Below are 19,746 nucleotides of genomic sequence, written 5' to 3'. Positions count from 1 at the left end.
CTGAGGTCTAGGATAGGTCTTAGAGACCCGTCCTTTTTGGGTATTAAGAAATACAGAGAGTACACCCCTGAGCCTTGGTCTTCTACAGGCACGAGCTCTATGGCTCCTTTTTGCAGCATGCTGATGACCTCCTGCTGCAATAAGTGCAAGTGCTCTGCGGACATAGGACGGTGTCTTGGTGGTATGTTGGGTGGAGTGGGTGTTAATTACAGACAATACCCGTACTGCACAATGTCTCTCACCCACCTGTCTGTGGTGATGGATTTCCAGACTGGCAGGAACTGTTGTAGTCTCCCCCCCGACAGGTGTTATATGGTCGGGGGGCAGCGAGAGGGCGTCACTGTTTGTTATTGGCAGAGGATCTGAATTTGTTGTTTCCTCTTCCTCTGTCCTTGATGTTGTTTCCAGGATATCCACCCCTGTTTTTATTGTAGGTGGATTGTGTACCTCTTTTATTGTACTGGGTCTGTTGGGTGGATTGGCCTCTTGAAGGTCCTCTAGCATTGGAGCGACGAAAGGAGCCACCCCGAAACTGCTGTGACTGCAGAACCCCCATAGACTTTGCAGTCTGTGTCTTTTTTAATTTTTTCAAGGGTGGTGTCAACCTCAGGTCCAAATAAGTAGTCCGGATTAACTGGCTGATTGAGGATAAAAGTTTGTATTACTGGTTTGAATCCCGAGATTCTTAACCAAGCATGTCTCCTTAACATGACGCTAGTGTTAATGGCCCTGGCTTCAGTGTCAGCTGCGTCTAGCGCGCACTCGATGGAAGCATTGGTTATAAGCTTTCCTTCTTGGATTAGTAGTTCCGCACCCTCCTTTTACTGATCTAGTAGGTGTTGCAACAGTGTCTCAAGTATCATAATTGGACCTGTCATATCTGGCTAAGAGTGCCTGAGTGTTGGCAATGCGCCAGATGTTAGCTGTCTGCGCTGCCTCCCTTTTTCCTGAAGTTTCTAGTAATTTCGACTCCTTGTCGGGAGGGGGAGCATCACCTGTAGTCTGAGAGTTTCCTCTCTTACGTGCATTAGAAACAACTAATGAGTCCAATGGCAACTGTCCCTTTATATAAGTAGGGTCCACAGGTGCCGGTCTATATTTTTTTTCAGTTATTGGGTTTAATACCCTGGACCTGGTGGTTTCCTTAAAAATGTCACCAGCATGCTTAAGGACCCCTTTGAGCATGGGCAGGGTTTTGACTGTTCTTTCTGAAGTGGAAAAGGTGTATACCAGAAAGTCTTCCTCCACAGGGTCAGCATGTAGTTGCACGTCATGGTTACTTGCCGCACTTTCAATAAGGGCGTTAAAGGCAGTAGTGTCCTCAGTAGGAGATGTTTTCACACTGTATACATGTGTGTCAGGGGCAGTCTGCGGTTCCCTTGGGTCAGCTGGATCCACCCATGGTTGGTCTTGAACATCGGGATCAGTGTCCTCATTTTCATCATCCCCTGCATCCACATCTGAGTATGTGGGTGAAAAAGTCTGAGGTTCATGTCCATAAGATTGGAGGGGTTCCACAAGATTTGGACATGTTATTGAATCCCTCTTCTTCTTTAAGGGAATTTTATATGACTCCATGTGTGTTTCTGGTATTATTTTCCTTTTATATATGGACAGTCTACCAGTTTCCGAGTCGATGAACTGCCTCAACTCCTGTTCTTGAGGCTCCTCTGTAGCCTCCACTTCCGTCAACACTTTTTTAATGGCTCCGATACCTCTTTTTGGATCGAACATCTTCGGACGCACTGTTGGTGGCAACCCGAATTTGATTGGTGTCGATGCGGTCTGAACGTTTCCGACCAGCTTTGGTGTTGGGGCATTCTTTGGCCCGACCGCTGTAGCCTTATCTTTGATGGGTTGGAGTGACTCCGACACCTCTTTGGGTATGAATGGGCTCGGCTGCGTCGACTCGACAGGGTCCTTGGAGCCAGTCTTTGTCTTGTCTGCAGGCCTTGACCGAGGATCAACCCCATCTTTTGGTTCGAGCCTCTTGTGTGTGTCGACTCCCTTCGGTGTCGGCTTAGTCGGTTCGACAGCCTTGACTTTGGTCTTCGGTGCCCCAACCTTCGGCTCGATGAGCTTTTTGAGCTTCTTGGTATCGACGGCCGTTTTCTGTTTCTTCGGCTCAGAGGGGTTTGAGGCCTTGGAACCGACCAGAGTCAGCTGCACTTTTAGTTTCGGTTTTGGCAGCGATGCTTTCGGTTTCGATTTCTTTGGATCGACCGATGGCGGTTTCGATACCGATGGCTCTTTATATATGTTCGAAGCCGGGCCTTTATGCGGGGCTGTAGAAAGAGTCCGTAGATCTCGAGTAAGACCTTGTGGCGATCCCTCGACCTGAGCCTAATCGAGTGCTTCATCGTCGGCCCCCGTATAGCCGGTTGGGCAGAGCTCCTCGCCTGAGCTATCTTCTACGGCCCCAAGGGCCTGTGCGTCGTCTCCTACCTCCTCGACGACGTTTTCGTCTTCAACTAATACTTCTTCGGCGTCATACTCTGAGTTATGGCCCGAAACCGGATTGGAGTGTTCTTCTTGATCCTCCAGATCAACGACCTCTTAGTCTTCGGTCCCGAAGATGTTCTCTGGAATAGGTGCTGATCTCTGCGACTCCAATCGAGCCGCGCGTCTAATCCGAAGAGTTTTTGACCTGAACCGGGCACAGGCCATAAAGTTGGCTTCGTTGTGATCCGGGGACAGGCACTTGTTGCACACCGGGTGGACATCGATGAGCCGGTATTTTGCATTACTAAGTGGACACCTTTTAAATGGGCTTCTTTCCATCGTAGATCGAAGATCGGGTCGAATGTGGAAAAAACCCGTCTGATTCCTCGATGTCCTCTCAAAGCAAAGTTATCGGTACCGAACGAAACAATACTGACGCTGTCGGAAGCCTTTTGGCTTTGTAGAAAGTTTTCCTAACTTGAGCTAAGATAGTAACATCCGAACCCAATGGCGGAAAAAAACAATCTGAGGATGGAGAGGATGCCCATGCGCACTGTACTCCAGGGGAGGAGCCACCTATCTTGTGATACTTCGAAGACTCTTCCAGGACAACAATGTGCAATCATCCGGACCCAACACTAGGCAGCGATCTATGCACAGATATGAATTCAGCAGCCCACATGCCTCGAACATAGAAGATTTTGTAAAGTGAACGGTCTGACAATTGTCCTTACAAAGAGTGTGAAATGAAAGGCTGTAGGATGGCAGGTATTTTTCCAACAACATTTAAATAGCTTGTAATTCAAAAGTACAAACACTTCAAAATATATATAGTCGTTATATAAGCCCTTATTTTAAAATCTGTACATTGAATAGGTGTTTAATAGGATGAAAACAAACCAGAACACTTTACTTGGTGATGTGCTAATGAAACATTTTTGCTGAAACCCAATTTCCACAGATTGTTTATACACTAAATAGCTTTATCAGTAAAACTGCATGTTAGTGGGAAGGTTTATGGCCAATTTAATTGAAAATTAAGCAGTTTGGAGATGCCAGTGCGCTACCAACTCATGCTTTAGTAACAAATTTTGTAAAAGTGAGTTTTTAAACATGAACTAAGGACCATTCCTGTACTCGTTCTGATGGCAATGCGATTAGTGAACTGAAAGGCATTCCAGGGGTTATGTGTACCTTGTAAGTGGGCTAGACCCTTTTCATACTTAGAAAAAACAGACAAATAAAAAAATAAAAAAATTGTACAGCAGACTTGCATATTTGAAGGTGTTCTCATATGTGATAATGAAGAAAAGGGCGGCTCTGTAAAATCAAATATTTGACCAGATTATGGATTAAGTACATTACAGTTGGGTGGAGTAGATAATTCAAGTCACTAGACCAGGACGTCTAGTAACATTTATAGGCCTGCCAGGACATGTCCTTTTTTTTATTTTACATGTTCTGCTTTTTGAATGCATTGCACCCTGCCCTCTGGGCAGTAGAGGGCCTACCCTAGGGATGACATGTATGAAAAAAGAAGATTTGGGCCTGGCAGAAGGTTTATTTTTCCAGGTCGAAATGACAGTAAAAAATCCACTCACAGGCTCAGCAACGGCAGGCCTGAGACATATTGAGGGAGTACTCAAGTGGTCGGCACAATCAGTGCTGAAGGTTCACTAGTAGCATTTAATTTACAGGCCCTGGGTACATATAGTACACTTGCCTAGGGACTTAGAAGTAAATTTAAAGCAAATTGGGTATACCATGTTTAGAAGAAAGTGTACATACACTTTAGCACTGGGTAGCAGTGGTAAAGTCCTCGAAGTTCTACGGCCAGCAAAAATGTATTCAACAAAAAGTGGAGGGTAAAATCGAAGGTTTGGGGTGATCCCGCAGACAGGGCAAAGTCCAACGGTCATGCTGTGCATAAGATTGAAACAAAGAAAATATAAACATCATTACAAGGTTACTACAATGTTATGAATTTAATAAATGGCTCATGAACATAGCACGTACGATATTGGATGGAAACTGCTCAGCAGAATCCAATTAAGATATTCAGTATGGATGTGATCTAAAGGCAACACCTGTATGGCAGTCAAGCTAGTAGACTGCCATACATAAAACAGGAGACCTGAAAATGCATGTACTCACCATGACATTGAATTACTCTTTGGATTCCTGCAACCTGTTCCAAAGTATCAATATTCTGTGTGTAGTTCCTAAGTAGTTTTCTATCCTTATCCAACATAGCTATGAACTTGTGACATAGCGATGGCTGGAACTGGCCAGGATATATCTCCTAAACAAACAATCCATTTGAACAATAAATTACAGAGAAAAATGAAGAGGTTGCACACAACAATGTTATCTATTAAATATAAATCTATAGCCCTTCATAGTTCTACCTACTTAAAAGCACAAACTTAGAAAGTGGTTGGAAACCTCCACCATATTAGTAATTTTTATTTGTTCCTAGTTTACTTGTTGGACAAGAAACAAAACTTGTATGAAATTAGATATCAACACTGAAAACAGTGTGACTTCCACAAGGCAATTCTTAAAATCCACCATGCAAAACATTGTATACTCTCTCCATTTACTTTGGGGCATTTAATGATCATTCCATGCTGCAGACTAGCTTTCTCAACAACTGAAAGGATGGGGCATAAGGAAGTTGTAAAGCTGAGGCAGACCAGAAGGTGAAATGCAGACTAGTGTCTATGCCAGAGATCAATATATCCATATAGTGCAAGAAGGTGGAGGTCTTGCAGGACAGTGAAGCCTTGTTAGGGGGCAGGATTTGTCAAGCAGACTGATAAAATCAATCGATGCACGGGTGTTCAAGTATGTTCCTTAGCACACTCCAGCAAAAACCCCACCAAATTTCCAATTTTGTATGTGGAGACATGGCAAAAATTACCAGCCAAAGACTCCTATGCTAAAATGGGAACAAGCAATCAGACCAGTTTAAGAAGTTAATTCCATTTAGCAATAACAAAATAAGTACTTCCCTGCAAGAGTAGTTTTACAGCTTGAAGAATTTTCTGATTTCACATGCTGGGCATCATTCCACCATTTTGAGTGAACTACAAAGGAATCAGGAGGAACTTGACCCTTGATGTATGGGGAGTCCGATGGACCGGACTTGTATTTTTTGTTTACTCTGGGGGTTATTACCCATGGATTTAACTGGCTGCTTAAAAATCTCCTCCGTGGATTTAAGCATTCCATTCAATAGGCAAAAATTGTTATGTCCTATGTGAACTAGTTAGTCTCCGCTAAGAAGCCATTTCCGTCCTGTAAAGTGTGGCAATCCGCTTTATGATATTGTGCTGCCCGACTAAAGACCTCATGATCAGTTGTGGCATCATCTGATGACGATGGTTTAGAGGGGTACAGGTCTGGTTTAGTATCATCCACAGGGTCTACATCATATTGATCATCTGGATCATGTCCAGTGTCTGGGTCTCCCTGTGGGTCAATAAAATATAGAACATTGTATGGTGCTATATCTTCCCCTGTATCAATGTCACCTGTTGAGGATGTTGCAGGTGATGTGTGTGGCTGCTCCGAAGAAGGGTGCTCAGGTGAGTATGTATGAGCCGGTAATATTGCAGGTGGTGGCAATATAGGAAGCAGAGGAGTAGGAGATCTAGGTGTAGGAACTGGCGGACGAGGGAGTTAGAGGAAAAAGAATAGGGCTGGTGCCCCTATCTTTGGGTTTGTTCATGGGAGACTTGGGTAGGTCTGTCACCATGATATCTTACTCCAATATCTGCTTCCTTTTTGGAAATGTGTACATTGTGGTTGGAGGCGGTTTTGCCACTATTACTACCTTGCTAGTATCTGGATGAATGAATAAAGTATTTTGTCTTCTATCCAGTTGGTCTTGAAGCTGTCGAAAATTACCTCAATGGGCCTTTGTTTGGACTCAAACACAGTCTTTGGCAGTTTCAACGCGAAGGGTATTTTCGGCATCAATAATTTGACGCTGATGATGGTTTTGGTGTCGGATAGTGTTTGGAAGCCTGAGGGGTCTTCAGTTTCAAAGATGACAGTTTAGGCTCTGACACCATATGGTGCTTAGAAAAGGCACTAAATCGGGTTTTTTTCGGTGCCAGCAATGTGGCAACTTTTATAGTCTTAACTTGGATGCTTTTGAAATGTTTGAGACTGAGGAAGTGGTGTCTGCTCCTTTGCCTGTTTTTAGAGACCGCCATGGCATGAGGACAGTGGGGTTACATGAGATACCTTAGATGGTTCTGCGGAGGTCTGGGAGGGTTTAGCCGGTGTACCTGTGTGCCTCTGATGTGAGGGGACCAGGGTCGGAGCAAGGACCGTCAAGTTTGCATGTGGTGTTAGAGGAGTTTGGACAATGCCATCATGCCCATTAGTTTCGCTATTGTTCTCAGGGCCAGAGACTGTCCCTTCTGATAAAGATGAGTTTGGACCAGTCCAAACTCCTACAACAGACACTGCACGCAGTAATGGGTAAAATGCCCACAAAACATGGACAAATGTCCTTTTGGATGGCACAGAAAATTAAACAATTGGAGGCGATGTTCCACACACTGGTCCTAAGGAAAAGCTTAGAATACTTACTATTTGCTTGCCAATGGGGATAGATTCCCTCTATAGAGGATTGTACCTCTTGGGGCACAGTCTTCGCTGCAATATATAGCAGGAGTCATGGTATCCCTTCTTTAGCGGTAATTCCAGAGGTATGAAGACAAATACAGAACGAATATGGAGCAGAGCCTGCTCCAAACTTGGGGATGAAGTTGTTTAATGTCTTTGCCCAGGTATCTGCAATAATATTGGCACGTATTAAAGGAGAAGCAGCATCAGTGGCAATACACCAAGGCCTGAGAGAGTTCACTCCATTACAACAGGAGACAGACCTACCTAAAACAATTGAAACTGCTTTTGCAGAATTAGGTAAAGACCATCTGGGAGCTAGACCTGTAAATCCCCAACTAATGGGGAGTTCAGATAAAAAACAGGCAAAGCAAACACCAGTTTCTTCAAAGAAGAAATGGGACAATAATAAACAACAAAGAACAGATCTCACTCCAGGGGGGAGGTCTCCTCAGTAGGAGCCCCCAGAAAGGAGATATAATCTTAGGAATAGAGATAACATTAAAAAAAAAACTGACCTGTATCAGGATATGGATACTTGTCCCTCTCTTTCCTCTTGTTACTTTTCAGGATTTATCAAAAAACTCAGCGAGGGGAGGGCGGTCAGATCAAAGACAAGACACCCGTACAAAGCCTAGAGACAAGCAACGCACTTCAGACTACGCTTCAAAGAAAGAAGAAAAACCTAAAGCAAAACCTCAATTTAAAAAGAAGGTAGCAGGTCTCAAAGGTAGACCTGCCCAGAATTCTGAGGACTCGGCTACTGAAGAGGGAATGGGCTCTGACGATGCTAGACAGCGAAGCTGAAGTAACAATAGCTCGCCAGAACCTGATGGAATTTTTGGTGACAGCTGAGTGGAGTGAGTACATCACAGTGGAAACACCTGATACCAAGGTGAGTGTCCCGCACAAGTTACATGAAATAACACTCCAAATGGAGGGGGACAAGCAGAGACAAGTTAAGGGTCTCTTTTGGGAGAACCTGACTTCGGGCTATGACATTCTATTTGCAGAAAAAGATTGGCCGCCTACTATTGTTTTGTAATACCCAAAGGGGGAAACTGTCATTTTCCCAGCTTCCTCCGACCTAGTCCCTGTACACCTAAGACATATATACAAGCAGGAGTGGGCGGTAGCCCTTGCTTCAGCATTATACCGCAACCACGTAGGGTGGGGATGAAGTCACCTACCACGTTATTCAGGTAAAAACAAACCCAACTCCACAAAGACAGTATACCATAAAACAGGAAGCTACAGAAACAGGTCAGGGAGATCTTAGAGCAACTTGAATACCAAGGTATAATTGAACCATGCACCTCAATGAATAATACTTTGTTTCCCGTAATGAAACCTGACAATTCATATTGTCTAGTCTTAGACTACAGACACTTAAACTCATGCACAAAAACAGTTGCAGTTCAGAATGCACATTGTGCTTCATTAATGAATAACATTGTGCGGAAAAATTACCAAACAATATTAGATATCTCAAATGGATTTTTCTGCCAAAACATAGTGCCTGAAAGCAGATATTTGACAGCCTTCTCAGATATAGGGTTCCAGCATTAATTTTGTCCACTCCCCAAGGGCTTAAGAATAGCCTAGGGTTATTTTCAAGGAGAGTAACAGAGTTACTACAGAATTTGGGTTAAGAAGCATTATCCTATGTAGATGATATTTATCTGACAGATGATGACTTAGAGGAACACTTGACCAGGGTAAGCAACATTATTTTGGGTTTCACCTCTGAGGGCTACAAATTTAACCTAAAAAAAAAAAAATCAAAGATGGCCCACCTCAATGTCCTATTTTTGGGATATGAGCTTTCAAGTGAAGGCAAAAGGCTGGCAGCCCACTTTTTAGAAAAGTGTGCACTGCTACAATCTCGAAAATCATAAAAAAATGTACAGTCCATACTGGGATTTTTAAATTTTGGCAGAACATACATTTTGGATTACGCAGAGAGAGTAAAACCTTTCTACGATCTAATAAGAACGACTTTTCAGTTAGACAATGGACACAGGAACACACAAGTATTCTTTGTTCCCTACAAGCAGATATGATATCAAAACACTTAGACAAGCGTAAAAGTACGCAAACTGGTGATCCTCGTAGTCGCAGGTCAATCGGGGTACATTTACTAAACATTTAATGAAGGTGCAACAGTACCAATTGCATATAAATCACATTTGTACACCAACGCTGAAATGCGTTTTGCTCCAACAGAAAAAATTCTGACAGCAGTACAGACTGCTGAAGTGAGAGAAAGAGCACTGGCTCAGGGGAAACGAATAATTGTTGTGTCTCCAGTACCGGCCTTAGAGGCTGCCACAAAGGCAAGTGTCCCCGAATGCAAAAGCATTACATCTAAGATATATACAATGGGCTAATTCTCTCACTGCACCAGATGTAGAATACAGATATGACCCTAGTCTAAAAACACAAGCATTCCCGCAATATGAACAAGAATATCCTCTACCAAATGAAATAATGACTGTAGGTCGGTATGAATACATTATTTATACTGACGGATCTGCTCAACAGCGGAACACGCATTCTGGAGTGTTGCAAACAGGTCTATTGACGGTGTCCTCCACCTGTCGAACAGTCTCCTTGTCTCTTGGGCATTGAGCTCCCATTCGTGGGAAGCCGATGTCTGTCTGCTGAGCCAGTCCGCTTCCACGTTGTCCTTCCCTGGCAGGTGAATGGCCAGTAGATCCATTTTTAGTGGGATGGCCCATTTCCATATTTCCTGAGCTAGTTCTGACAGTGGGGCAGATTGTGTTCCTCCCTGCTTGCTTATGTAGAACATCGCTGTTGTGTTGTCTGTCTGGATCAACAATGTTTGGTTGTACAGCTTCGTCTGGAATGCCTTTAGTGCGAGGAACACAGTCTTTAGTTCCAGGTAATTGATGTGTTTGATCGCATCTGCTGGTGTCCACAGACCCCTCACTCTGAGCTTTTCCATGTGTGCTCCCCATCTCTTCTGGGATGCGTCTGTGGTGATGGTCACAGTTGGTGTTGGTGGTGTTAGAGGCTTCCCTTTTGTTATGTTTCCTTTGTTCCACCATGATATCTCCTCGTGCGTGTCTTACAACCACTAGATCTTCCCAACAACCTGTAGCTTGTGACCATTGGTCCTGTAGCCACTCCTGGAGTGGTCTCATGTGGAGTCGTACATTCGGCTCTATGTGTATGCATGAGGCCATCATGCCCATCATCTTGCTCGCTGCCCTCACTGTCAGAGGACGCCCCTTCTAGTATAGGTTCGCCTCCTTCACCAGTGCCAGCGTTCTCTTCTCGCTGGGGAACACCTTCTCCTGTACGGTGTTGATCTGCGCACCCAGGAAAACTTTTACTTGTTCTGGGTTCATTGAGGATTTCCCCCAGTGGATGGAGAAACCCAGGTCCATTAGTGTATCTGTCACTCGCCGTGCGTGCCGTTTGCATATTTTGTATGATCTTGCCTTTACTAGCCAGTCGTCCAGGTAAGGGTATATGTGGATCTCTTCCCTCCTTAAGTGTGCTGCGACTGCTGCAAGGCACTTTGTAAATACCCTTGGTGCTGATTTTAGTCTGAATGCCAGTGCCGTGAATTGATAGTGATTTGTGTTGATGACAAATCTTAGATATTTGTGCCGCCTGTTCACTGTGATGTGCAGGTAGGCATCTTTGAGGTATATGGAGACCATGAAGTCCCCGCCTTGTATCTGTGGAAGGACCTCTTGCAGGGACGTCATTTTGAATTTTTGGGTCTTTATGTATTTGTTGAGGAACCTTAGGTCTAGGATGGGTCTCATTGTTTTGTCTACCTTTGATATCAGGAAGTACGTGGAGTTCACCCCCTTGTTTCTCTCTCTGGGAGGTACAGGCTCGATAGCCTCTTTCAACAGGAGTTCTTGTGCTTCCCCCTGAAGCAGCTCTAGTTCTTTGTATGCTAGTGCTCTTCTTTTTGGCTTTCTGTTTGGTGGTGTATTTTCCAACTCTATGCAGTACCCGTACTGTATGGTGTTGAGATTCCATCTGTCTGTAGTGATTTTCTTCCACTCCTGGAAGAAACGGCTCAATCTTCCTCCCACCGGTGTTACGTGCTCTTGCATGTGTAGTCCGAGCCACTCCTCTTTTTTGTATGTGTGCTCCACCCCTGGATTTGAGGGGGTGTGCACTGGAAGTGTGGCAGAGTCACTTGGAAGTGGGTTGTTGTCCACCTCTTCTGTTGTTTCCCCGGCCAGTCCCCTTCCCGCGAAAGGACTGGCCCCTCTGTTGGTACTGCCAGTGTTGTTTTTGCTGGCCCTGTTGCGTCGGAGTGTCGCCCTGGTGTGACTGGTGGAAGGTCTGGTGCGACGTTGCCGGCTGGTTTTTCCCCCTCTCTCGTTTGGTCTCCGTGACGGGGTTCCTCTCCTTGTTCCTCTGAACTGCAAGGCCCCCATGGATCTTGCGGTGTCATTGTCCTTTTTCAGCTGGGTGAGCTTTTCGTCCACTGGTGCTCCGAATAGTGTTTCACCGTTAAACGGGGTGTTCAGGATATTGTGCTGCACCTCAGGTTTAAAGCCTGATATTCTGAGCCAGGCTTGTCTCCTTTCTGTGATGCCCAGCATCATAAGTCTGCTGGCTGTGTCTGCACCGTCCAGTGCTGTTTTTAGGCAATAATTTGCCACGTTCTTCCCCTCCTCTACCAGGTGCGTAGCTCTTTGCTGGAATTCCTGTGGGAGATGTTTGAGTAACTGGCCCAGGTCGTCCAGGATCTGGTGTTGGTGTCTGTTCAGCAGGGCGTTGGAATTGGCCATGCACCAGTGCGTTGCGGCATTCCTTTCGATCTTCCTTCCAGTCAGGTCCATCCTTCTGCTCTCCTTGTCTGGAGGTGGTCCTGATGTTGTCTGAACATTGGCTCTTTTCCTTGCTGTTGCCGCAATGATGGAGTCTGCAGAGACAGTTCCCTGGATGTAGGGTGGGTCCTTGGCGGAGTGCTTGTATTTTTTCTCCGTCCTGGGTGACGGGTTTACAAGTTGCCGGCTATTTGAAGGCCTCTCTCCCTTGTCCTTTAATGCTTTCGAGCATTGGCAGGTACTGGCGCCTAATTTGGATTGGGAGCAGTGTTTCCATGAGGAAATCCGCCTTCGGCTGTTCCTCTTCTAGTTTTACTTTGAACGCTGCTGCTGCGTTCTTGACGACTTCACTGTAAAGTCCAATGTCGTCGGGCAGCGAGGGCCTCGCCGGATATGTGTCCACTCCCTCTTCTGGACTCTCGGCCTCGATGTCCAGCCACTCTTGGTCCTCCGAGTATGAGGAGCCCTGAAAAGTCCTCTGGTCGTCATCTTCCTCCTCCTCGTAGTAGGGAGTCTCTTCTCGATATTCTAGATCATCCTGGCTTTCTGACGGTGCTTCGACCTCGAACTCCTCTTCTTCCTCGACGAACTCGACCACCGGTGGCCTTGGTTTCGACGGAATTGTATATGCTTTCATCTTTTCGTCGAAATCTTTCTTTCGCTGCAAGATGTTCTCCATCTCTGCCTTGAGACTTCTCTTCTTTCTCTCCATCTCGGCAGCCTGTTCGGCGTTGATTGGTTGTGCCGGTCTCTTTGTCTGGCTTTGTGGCGCCGACGGGTTTCAGCGTCGAGACTGGTCTTGCGTCCTTCGTCGTCGAGCCTTCCTTTTCGTGGACGCTTTAACGACCTTGGTTGGTCGCTGCCCTTCAGCGCCTGGGAGTCCTTCAGTGAGGCTCCACTGGCCCTGGGTGTTGCTGCGGGCACCTGAGATTTCGGCGTTGGCGCTTTCGGGGTCTTACCCTCGTTTTTTCTAGAGTCTTGGGCAGACTGTCGAGAGTCTTTCGGGCCTTTTTGGGGCGTCGAGTATCCTACCTTTTTTTTTTGGAGTCTTCTTATTATCAGTCTCTACGACCATGTAGCCGTCGTCTTCTTCGGCGACATAATCCTCCTCATCGGTCGATAGTCCCAGGTCTCGAAGGGACGGGGGTTGGCCTTTGCACTGCATGGCGAAGTTAGCTCTTCTTTGCCTCTCTCTCACTCGAAGGGTCTTTGGCGTGAAGGCGGAGCAGGCGTTGCAGTCCCTGCTTTCGTGGTCGACCGGCAGGCAAAGGTTGCAAACTGGGTGCTGGTCTTTCTGCGCGTACTTGTGGTGGCAGTTCCGGCAGAATTTGAATGGTGTGTTGTCCATCTCTTGCATTCAGGGGGCCCCCTGATTGCGCATTCTCCTCAGGGCGTCGAAGTTCCTCGAAGATCTTCTTCCTTAGTCGTCCCTTTCGATGCTGTAGTCTCATTTCGTCTTCTTAAGTCTTTTCTTCCCAAAAACTTGGTTCTTGGCTTCTCTCTTCTCCAAATCTCTGGAGCCCTCTCGGGAACGATCCAGACTCAACAGCGGAAAAAAGAATCTGAAGATGGCGACCAAGGGTGAGAGCTTCCGCAGGAAGCATGCGGATGTCACAGGAAAGACACCAAAAAGGTGGGACGCCGATGCCCACCTGGGCGACGAAAAAAAAAAAAACAGAGAAAAGACTACGATTCCGGACCCAACCACTAGACCGCGGAATAATGCACAGCATAGTGAATCCATAAAGATTCACGCTGCAAAACTACGTTTTGCAGCGTGAATCTTTTCTGGATTCACTATGCCGTGCATAGACTTTGTAGCGGTTTTCTAGTCTTGTGGTGGCTGGGTGGAAGATGAGTTTGTTTGTGAATACATGTTGTAAGACCTTTTGTCCTACTTATGCTTCCTTATTCATCTAAATATCCACGCAGTACTGTTTTGTGAACGTGTGCACTGAAGACCTTGTTGCTGCTTGGCAAATGTCTTGAATAGGTGTGTTTGCTAGGAAAGCCACTGTTGCTCCCTTCTTCCTAGTCGAGTGAGCGTGCAGTGCTCCTTGTAAGGTTTGACCTGACTGTGACACAACTGAATGGCTTGTGCAAACCATCTTGCAATGGTATTCTTTGTGACTGGCCTTCCAAGAAAACTGTTAGCAAATGATACAAAGAACTGTTTTGTCTTCCTGCATTCCTTTATTCTTTCTGGCGACCAGGGTGTGCAATGCGCTTTCTGCTTTTGGGTTTCGGAAAAAACTCCGTATTTGTATTGTTTGTTCACGTGGAACTTTCTATACCACTTTTGGCATAAAATGTGGATCAGTTCTCATGACGATTCTGTCATTATGCATTTGGAAGTAGGGCTCTTGTAGTGTTACAGCTTGTAATTCACTTACTCTACGTAGTGATTTAATTGCCACTCAGAATGCCATTTAGTGAGAGCATTTGAAATGTTGCCTTGTGGATTGGTTAGAATGGTGTCTTCATCATAAGCCCTAGTATCACATGGAGGTTCCATGAAGGTGGTGGCACCCTCTTTGGAGGTGCTATCCTCTTTGCTCCTTCCAGGAATCTTTTGACCACATGGGATGTGAAGAAACTTTTCCCTATTTCTCCCATTGTGTATGCTACGATTGCTGCTAAGTGTACCCTTATAGATGGACGCAACAGAATGTGGTAAAAAACATCAACTTCCTGGAGTTAAAGACTATGTTCCTAGCCTTAAAAGCCTTTCAGAAGGAGCTTTACAGGAAGAGAGGGGGAAAAGCGTAAGCAAATATCCCTGACTAGTCTATCCATAACGCATTTTGCTGTTGGCCTGTTATCCGAAGAAAGCCCTCGAAAGGAATGCCTTTCATTTTTATATTGCCAACCTTGCTGTTGTTGACCCAGTTGCTAGCCCTGGCTCCCTCCTTGGTAACCTTGTTGAAAAGTTTGGTGTGAGGCTAAAGGCTACCCCTGCCTGCTGGTCTCCATGATAGTGTCCCCCTATGCACCTACGCATACCTCTGAACTGTAGTGCCACCATAGACTTTGCAGTTTTATTTTCCTATTTTAACTGGTTTAATTTATCAGCCACAGCTGTTCCGAATAGCTGTTCACCATTTAATGTGGTGTTTAAACTGTTGTTCTGTACTTCTGGTTTGAACCCTGAGATTATTAGCAAGGCGTGTCTTCTCTCCGTCACCCAATCATCATTTGCCTGCTTGTTGTCTCAGCAGCATCTAGGGCTGATTTTAAACATGTAAGGGTCTGGTGGTTCAGTGGACTAATGAGTCCATTGCAGGGGCCTGTGTTCGACCTCATGGTCACAGGTTCAAATCCCGGCGGGTCCACTCAGCCTTTCATCCATCTGAGGTCCATAAAATGAGTACCATTGAGTTGGGTAACAATAAACATCTGTTATTCAGCGCCAAGACACCTACGTGTAATCGAGCGCTTTACAAATACACCTGTTATGTATGTTATGTTATTTGCCATGTTTTTCTCTTCTTCAACCAAGTGGCTTGCCCTTCTCTGGAACTGATCAGGCACATTTTTCAGCAGTTCACCTACTTGCTCCCAGTGCTGATATGCATGTCTACTGATCAATGAATTTGAATTTTCTATACGCCATTGAATTGCGGCGCTTGGTTCTATCTTTCTTCCCATGAGATCCATTCTCTTGCTCTCCTTGTCTGGCAGTGGTCCCACGTTGGTGGGTACATTAGCTCTTTTCCTGGCTGTGGAAGCTATCAGAGTCAGCAGGCACTGAACCCCTGATGTACAATAGGCTCATTGGAGGAGTGTTTGTATTTCTTCTCACTCCTTGGCATTACAGCCTTGCATGTAGCAGGTTCTTTAAAAGCTTCCTTTCCCTGGTTCAGGACACTTGGTAGCATGGGAAGGAATGGACTCCTTGTCTGTGTGGGCAGCAAGGTCTCGAAGATAAAATAGGATTGTGTTTTTTCCTCCTCTAGCTGCACTCCATAAGTGTCTGCAGCCTTCTTTATCACCTGATTGTACATCCAAATGTCATCGGGTGGTGAGGGCCTCAAAGGGTATGAGTCTACCTGTTCTTCTGGTGAGTCTGCGTCGAGATCTTGGCACTGCAGGTCTTGTGTTTCCGAGGTCGCTGAACCGTGATAGGTTTGGTCCTCCACGTGGGGGAGTGAGCACAATCCCAAATCCTGATTTGAGTGCCTGCCATCTGCAAGATGGCCGGCACTGAAGAGTGGGCTTCACCTCACCTCCCCCACCTGAGGGGTGGGGTTGGCAGAGGTAGGCACACCTTCTGGGCTGCTGAAAAGAAATTGCCACCGAAAATGGGTGAGACAGGAAGGGGTCTTTTTCCGGATAGCAGGAGTCTGGAGGTCATGTTACTAAGCAGCAAGGCCTTCGAAGCTCCCCTGCCACAGATGGCCTTTCTGACCTGAGGGAGGTGTAAATACCTCTGCCCAGGAAAGGCATTATTTCTGGGTCCAGGGAGCGAAGGCTTCCACACTTGGGGTCCAGAAACATCTTGTGGTGGCAGGCTGGTGTTTCCCTGTCAGGTAACCCACCAGAGGCTGGTTGTTTTTCAGGGGGCATCTCTAAGATGCCCTCTGGGAGCTTTGTATAATAAATCCCACACTGGCATCAGTGTAGGTTTATTATGCTGAGACGTTTGATACCAAACTTCCCAGAATTCAATTAAGCCATTATGGTGCAGTGGTGTTTGTAATGACCACTCCCAGACCATATACTCTTTATGGCTTTACTGCACTTACAATGTCCAAGATTGCCCTTACACACTGTAAGGGTAAAGTACTCATGCAACTGTACCCTCGCCAGTGGTATACTGCACCCAGCTAGAGGGGTGTCTTACCTATACCATTCACAGTGGGATGCAGGGATGGCTCACAGGAATGGGTTACATGTCGACTCTTCACTCTGGGCCAAAACACGCATCCTGCAATGGGAGTGTGTATGTGTGTTAAAGTACAGGACATCTAAGGGTGGCGCAATATATGCTGCAGCCCTTTGAGGTCTTCCCTTCTCACAGTGCCCTTGGTACCCATGGTACTTTTTCCAAGGGACTTTCATGTGGCCAGATAGGTGCCAATTAGGGGTACTAAGTTACAGTTTTGGGAAATAACACAGGCCCTGGGAACCTGACTGGCAGGGACCCAGGGCATATCAAGTCTAAGTGCATCAGAAATCTGGCAAAAAGTGGGGTGGTCACTGCAACACAAACTCAGCTTTCAACAGATAGGAGGTACAAATGTCTAGCCAAACAATAGGGGACTTGAGAGAAGAAAAAAATAAAAATAAGCAAGCAACGTGATATGGTGGACAAATTGCAAGACAAAAATCTCTCCTCCACGCACATCAATGACGCACAAATCTAAATGAGGTTAGAGTCATTAAAATACTAGATATACTCATTAGATAAGTAAATGAAATAGCACATGTATCTTCATAACAAGAGCAAAACACTTTTTCAAAAGTACCTTAGCAAACTTGAAAAATGGCCTTGGATCCTTTTTGAAGTAATCTATATCAAACATTGCTTGAGGATCTGGAAGGTCGGGAAAATCTACTGCAAGCCGAGCATAAATCCCATCTCTAGATCTGAAGTCAGGTATGCCACAGGAAACAGACACCTGAAAAGCATATGAAATCAGTATTTGCCAAACAAAGAATTTTCCCAACACCAAAAAGACAATTTAAAAAAAAACATTCACAGGTCACCAATAGAGTTTGTCAAACCAACAGTATTTCTGTGAATGGTGTTAATTACTTACCCTCCCAGTGCCGTTTGGAATCCCTTTTAAAACACTTTTCAGAAAAAAACAAAAATATAGCATTGAGGAATGACGCATCAAAAGTAAACAGAGCTTATGTTACACAGTAATATCATGAATTCGACACGCGGCATTCACATTTGATAACCCACAGCCTAGCTGGATATTCCATCTCTGTATATATGTCCACTAGTAGGGTAACCCAGGTACTACAGGCCATATGGGACATAAAGATCACCTTTTGGAAGGCTGAAGTACAAACAGGAAGGTGCAGGTACCAGTGGGCTGACTTCCTTGGCCCCATCAAACCCCAATAGCAGCCCTGAGGGAGTAACACACAATGTTGCCCATAGGCACAAACATGACCGGCTGCTGAGGAGAAATCTTCCACTTAAGGTAATGTTTCAGGACTCTTAAGGACTGGAGTACTTGAGAAATTACAATGTCATAAATGGTTGTAAATCTAGGAGTTTTGAATCACATTTGTTTAAACTGGGATGCAAAATAATTTTTGGCCCCATTAAGAGAAATGGGGTCTATTTGAATATCCCCTACCCTGATGAAATCAACTCTTCCTTGTAGAGGACGGGATTGCTCACTTCCTTATGGGCAACATGAAGACTGTATCAAACCATTCTTTTGTGATGTATACCGGTATTGTTTAACGGTTCAGATACAGCTGCACCAACCTCAGTGTGGAGGGATTAACGCACAAGTTACTTACCTTCAGTAACGAAATATCTGTAAGAAACAGTAGTTAGTGTTAGATTCCTTACATTAGAATATCCCCAGAATTCAGGCTGGATCTGGAAAGTTTGTCAGCAGTACCCTTGCACGTCGACAGGCGTCGTCTGCGGCTCCGCGTCAGTCATCAGTGTCTTGATAAAGGGAGCACTTAGACGCCGCCTTCGCACGCTGACGCCAGTTCTGTACATAGCTTTCCGTGCCAGGAACGAAGAGCCATGATAGAAACCGACACTGGTGCCATGAAACTAGGGCCCTGAAAGGGAGGTCCTTAACACTAGATATCGGTTCGCAGAACGGGGGGGATGGGTGGGGCGGTAAGGAATCGCACACTAACTACTGTTTCTTACATATGGAATATGCTACTTATCAGTATGCATCTTTTCTTGGCATGTAGGGCTGCTCACATTCATATCTGTGCATAGATCGCCACCTAGTGTTGGGTCCGGATGATTGCACATTGTTGTCCTGGAAGAGTCTTTGAAGTATCACGAGATAGGTGGCTCCTCCCTCGGACTACAGAGCGCATGGGCATCCTCTCCATCATTAGATTGTTTTTCGCCATTGTGGGAGAGATGGAGTATAGTATAGTAAGATGGCCATGCAAAGAGTTAATGCTACAGCTGCGACAGGCACCAGGGAGGCGGGTGGACGATATGAATGTCAGCAGCCCTACATGCCAAGAACAGATGCATACTGGTAAGTAGCATATTCCGTTCGAGTGGGCTGCTGAATTCATACCTGTGCATAGAATGTATAGCAGTATCTTCCCGAGCGGTGGCTGCCCGTGCCAGCTGCAGCAGTCTAAAAAAAGAGCTTTGAGAACAGCCTGTCCTACAGCAGCTTGAGCTTTTCTGGATTAGGAAAGAAAACTGGCAGTTCTATAGTTTGGTTCATGTGGAACTGCGAAATCACCTTAGGCATGAAAGTAGGGTTGGTGCGTAGTACAACTCTATTTGCGTGGACTTGTATGAACGGCTCTTGAATGGTTAGTGCCTGGAGTTCACTAACTCTTCGTAGTGAGGTAATGGCTACTAGGAAAGCCACTTTTCAGGTTAGAAACTGAATCTCACAAGAGTGTAGTGGTTCAAAAGGTGGTCCCATCAGTCTGGTGAGGACCACATTGAGGTTCCAGACTGGTGAAGGTGGGTGTCTGGGAGGGATCACTCTTTTGAGTACTGCCAAAAAAGCCTTAATGGCAGGCACTCTGAATAGTGAGAGGTGCTTGTTTTTGGAAGTAGTAAGGTGTACTAGCCTAGACACCTCGTTTTTCTAAAACAAACATATAGATACATAAACATCTATATTTTTTCCTCCCGATAGTGCGGGGC

The 19,746-nt window shown here is 45.6% G+C and overlaps 1 protein-coding gene across 2 annotated transcripts in view; it reads right to left on the bottom strand.

The window, feature by feature from the left end:
• The window catches only part of SIRT1 (sirtuin 1), a 491,295-nt gene that overhangs the window by 315,498 nt on the left and 156,051 nt on the right, over positions 1 to 19,746 (bottom strand). For both annotated transcript variants that reach the window (XM_086922398.1, XM_086922397.1), the window contains 2 exons: positions 17,378 to 17,530; positions 4,597 to 4,744 (listed from right to left, as the gene is read on the bottom strand). In XM_086922398.1, coding sequence (XP_086778524.1) covers positions 4,597 to 4,744; positions 17,378 to 17,530 — 301 coding nt within the window. The remainder of the gene's footprint in view (positions 1 to 4,596; positions 4,745 to 17,377; positions 17,531 to 19,746) is intronic.

The sequence above is a fragment of the Lissotriton vulgaris genome, chromosome 5 (genome assembly GCF_964263255.1).
Source record: "Lissotriton vulgaris chromosome 5, aLisVul1.2, whole genome shotgun sequence".
NCBI classification, from domain to species: Eukaryota; Metazoa; Chordata; class Amphibia; order Caudata; family Salamandridae; genus Lissotriton; species Lissotriton vulgaris.
Note: the sequence above shows the minus strand (reverse complement) of the source record. Positions and strands in the feature narration are given on the sequence as shown.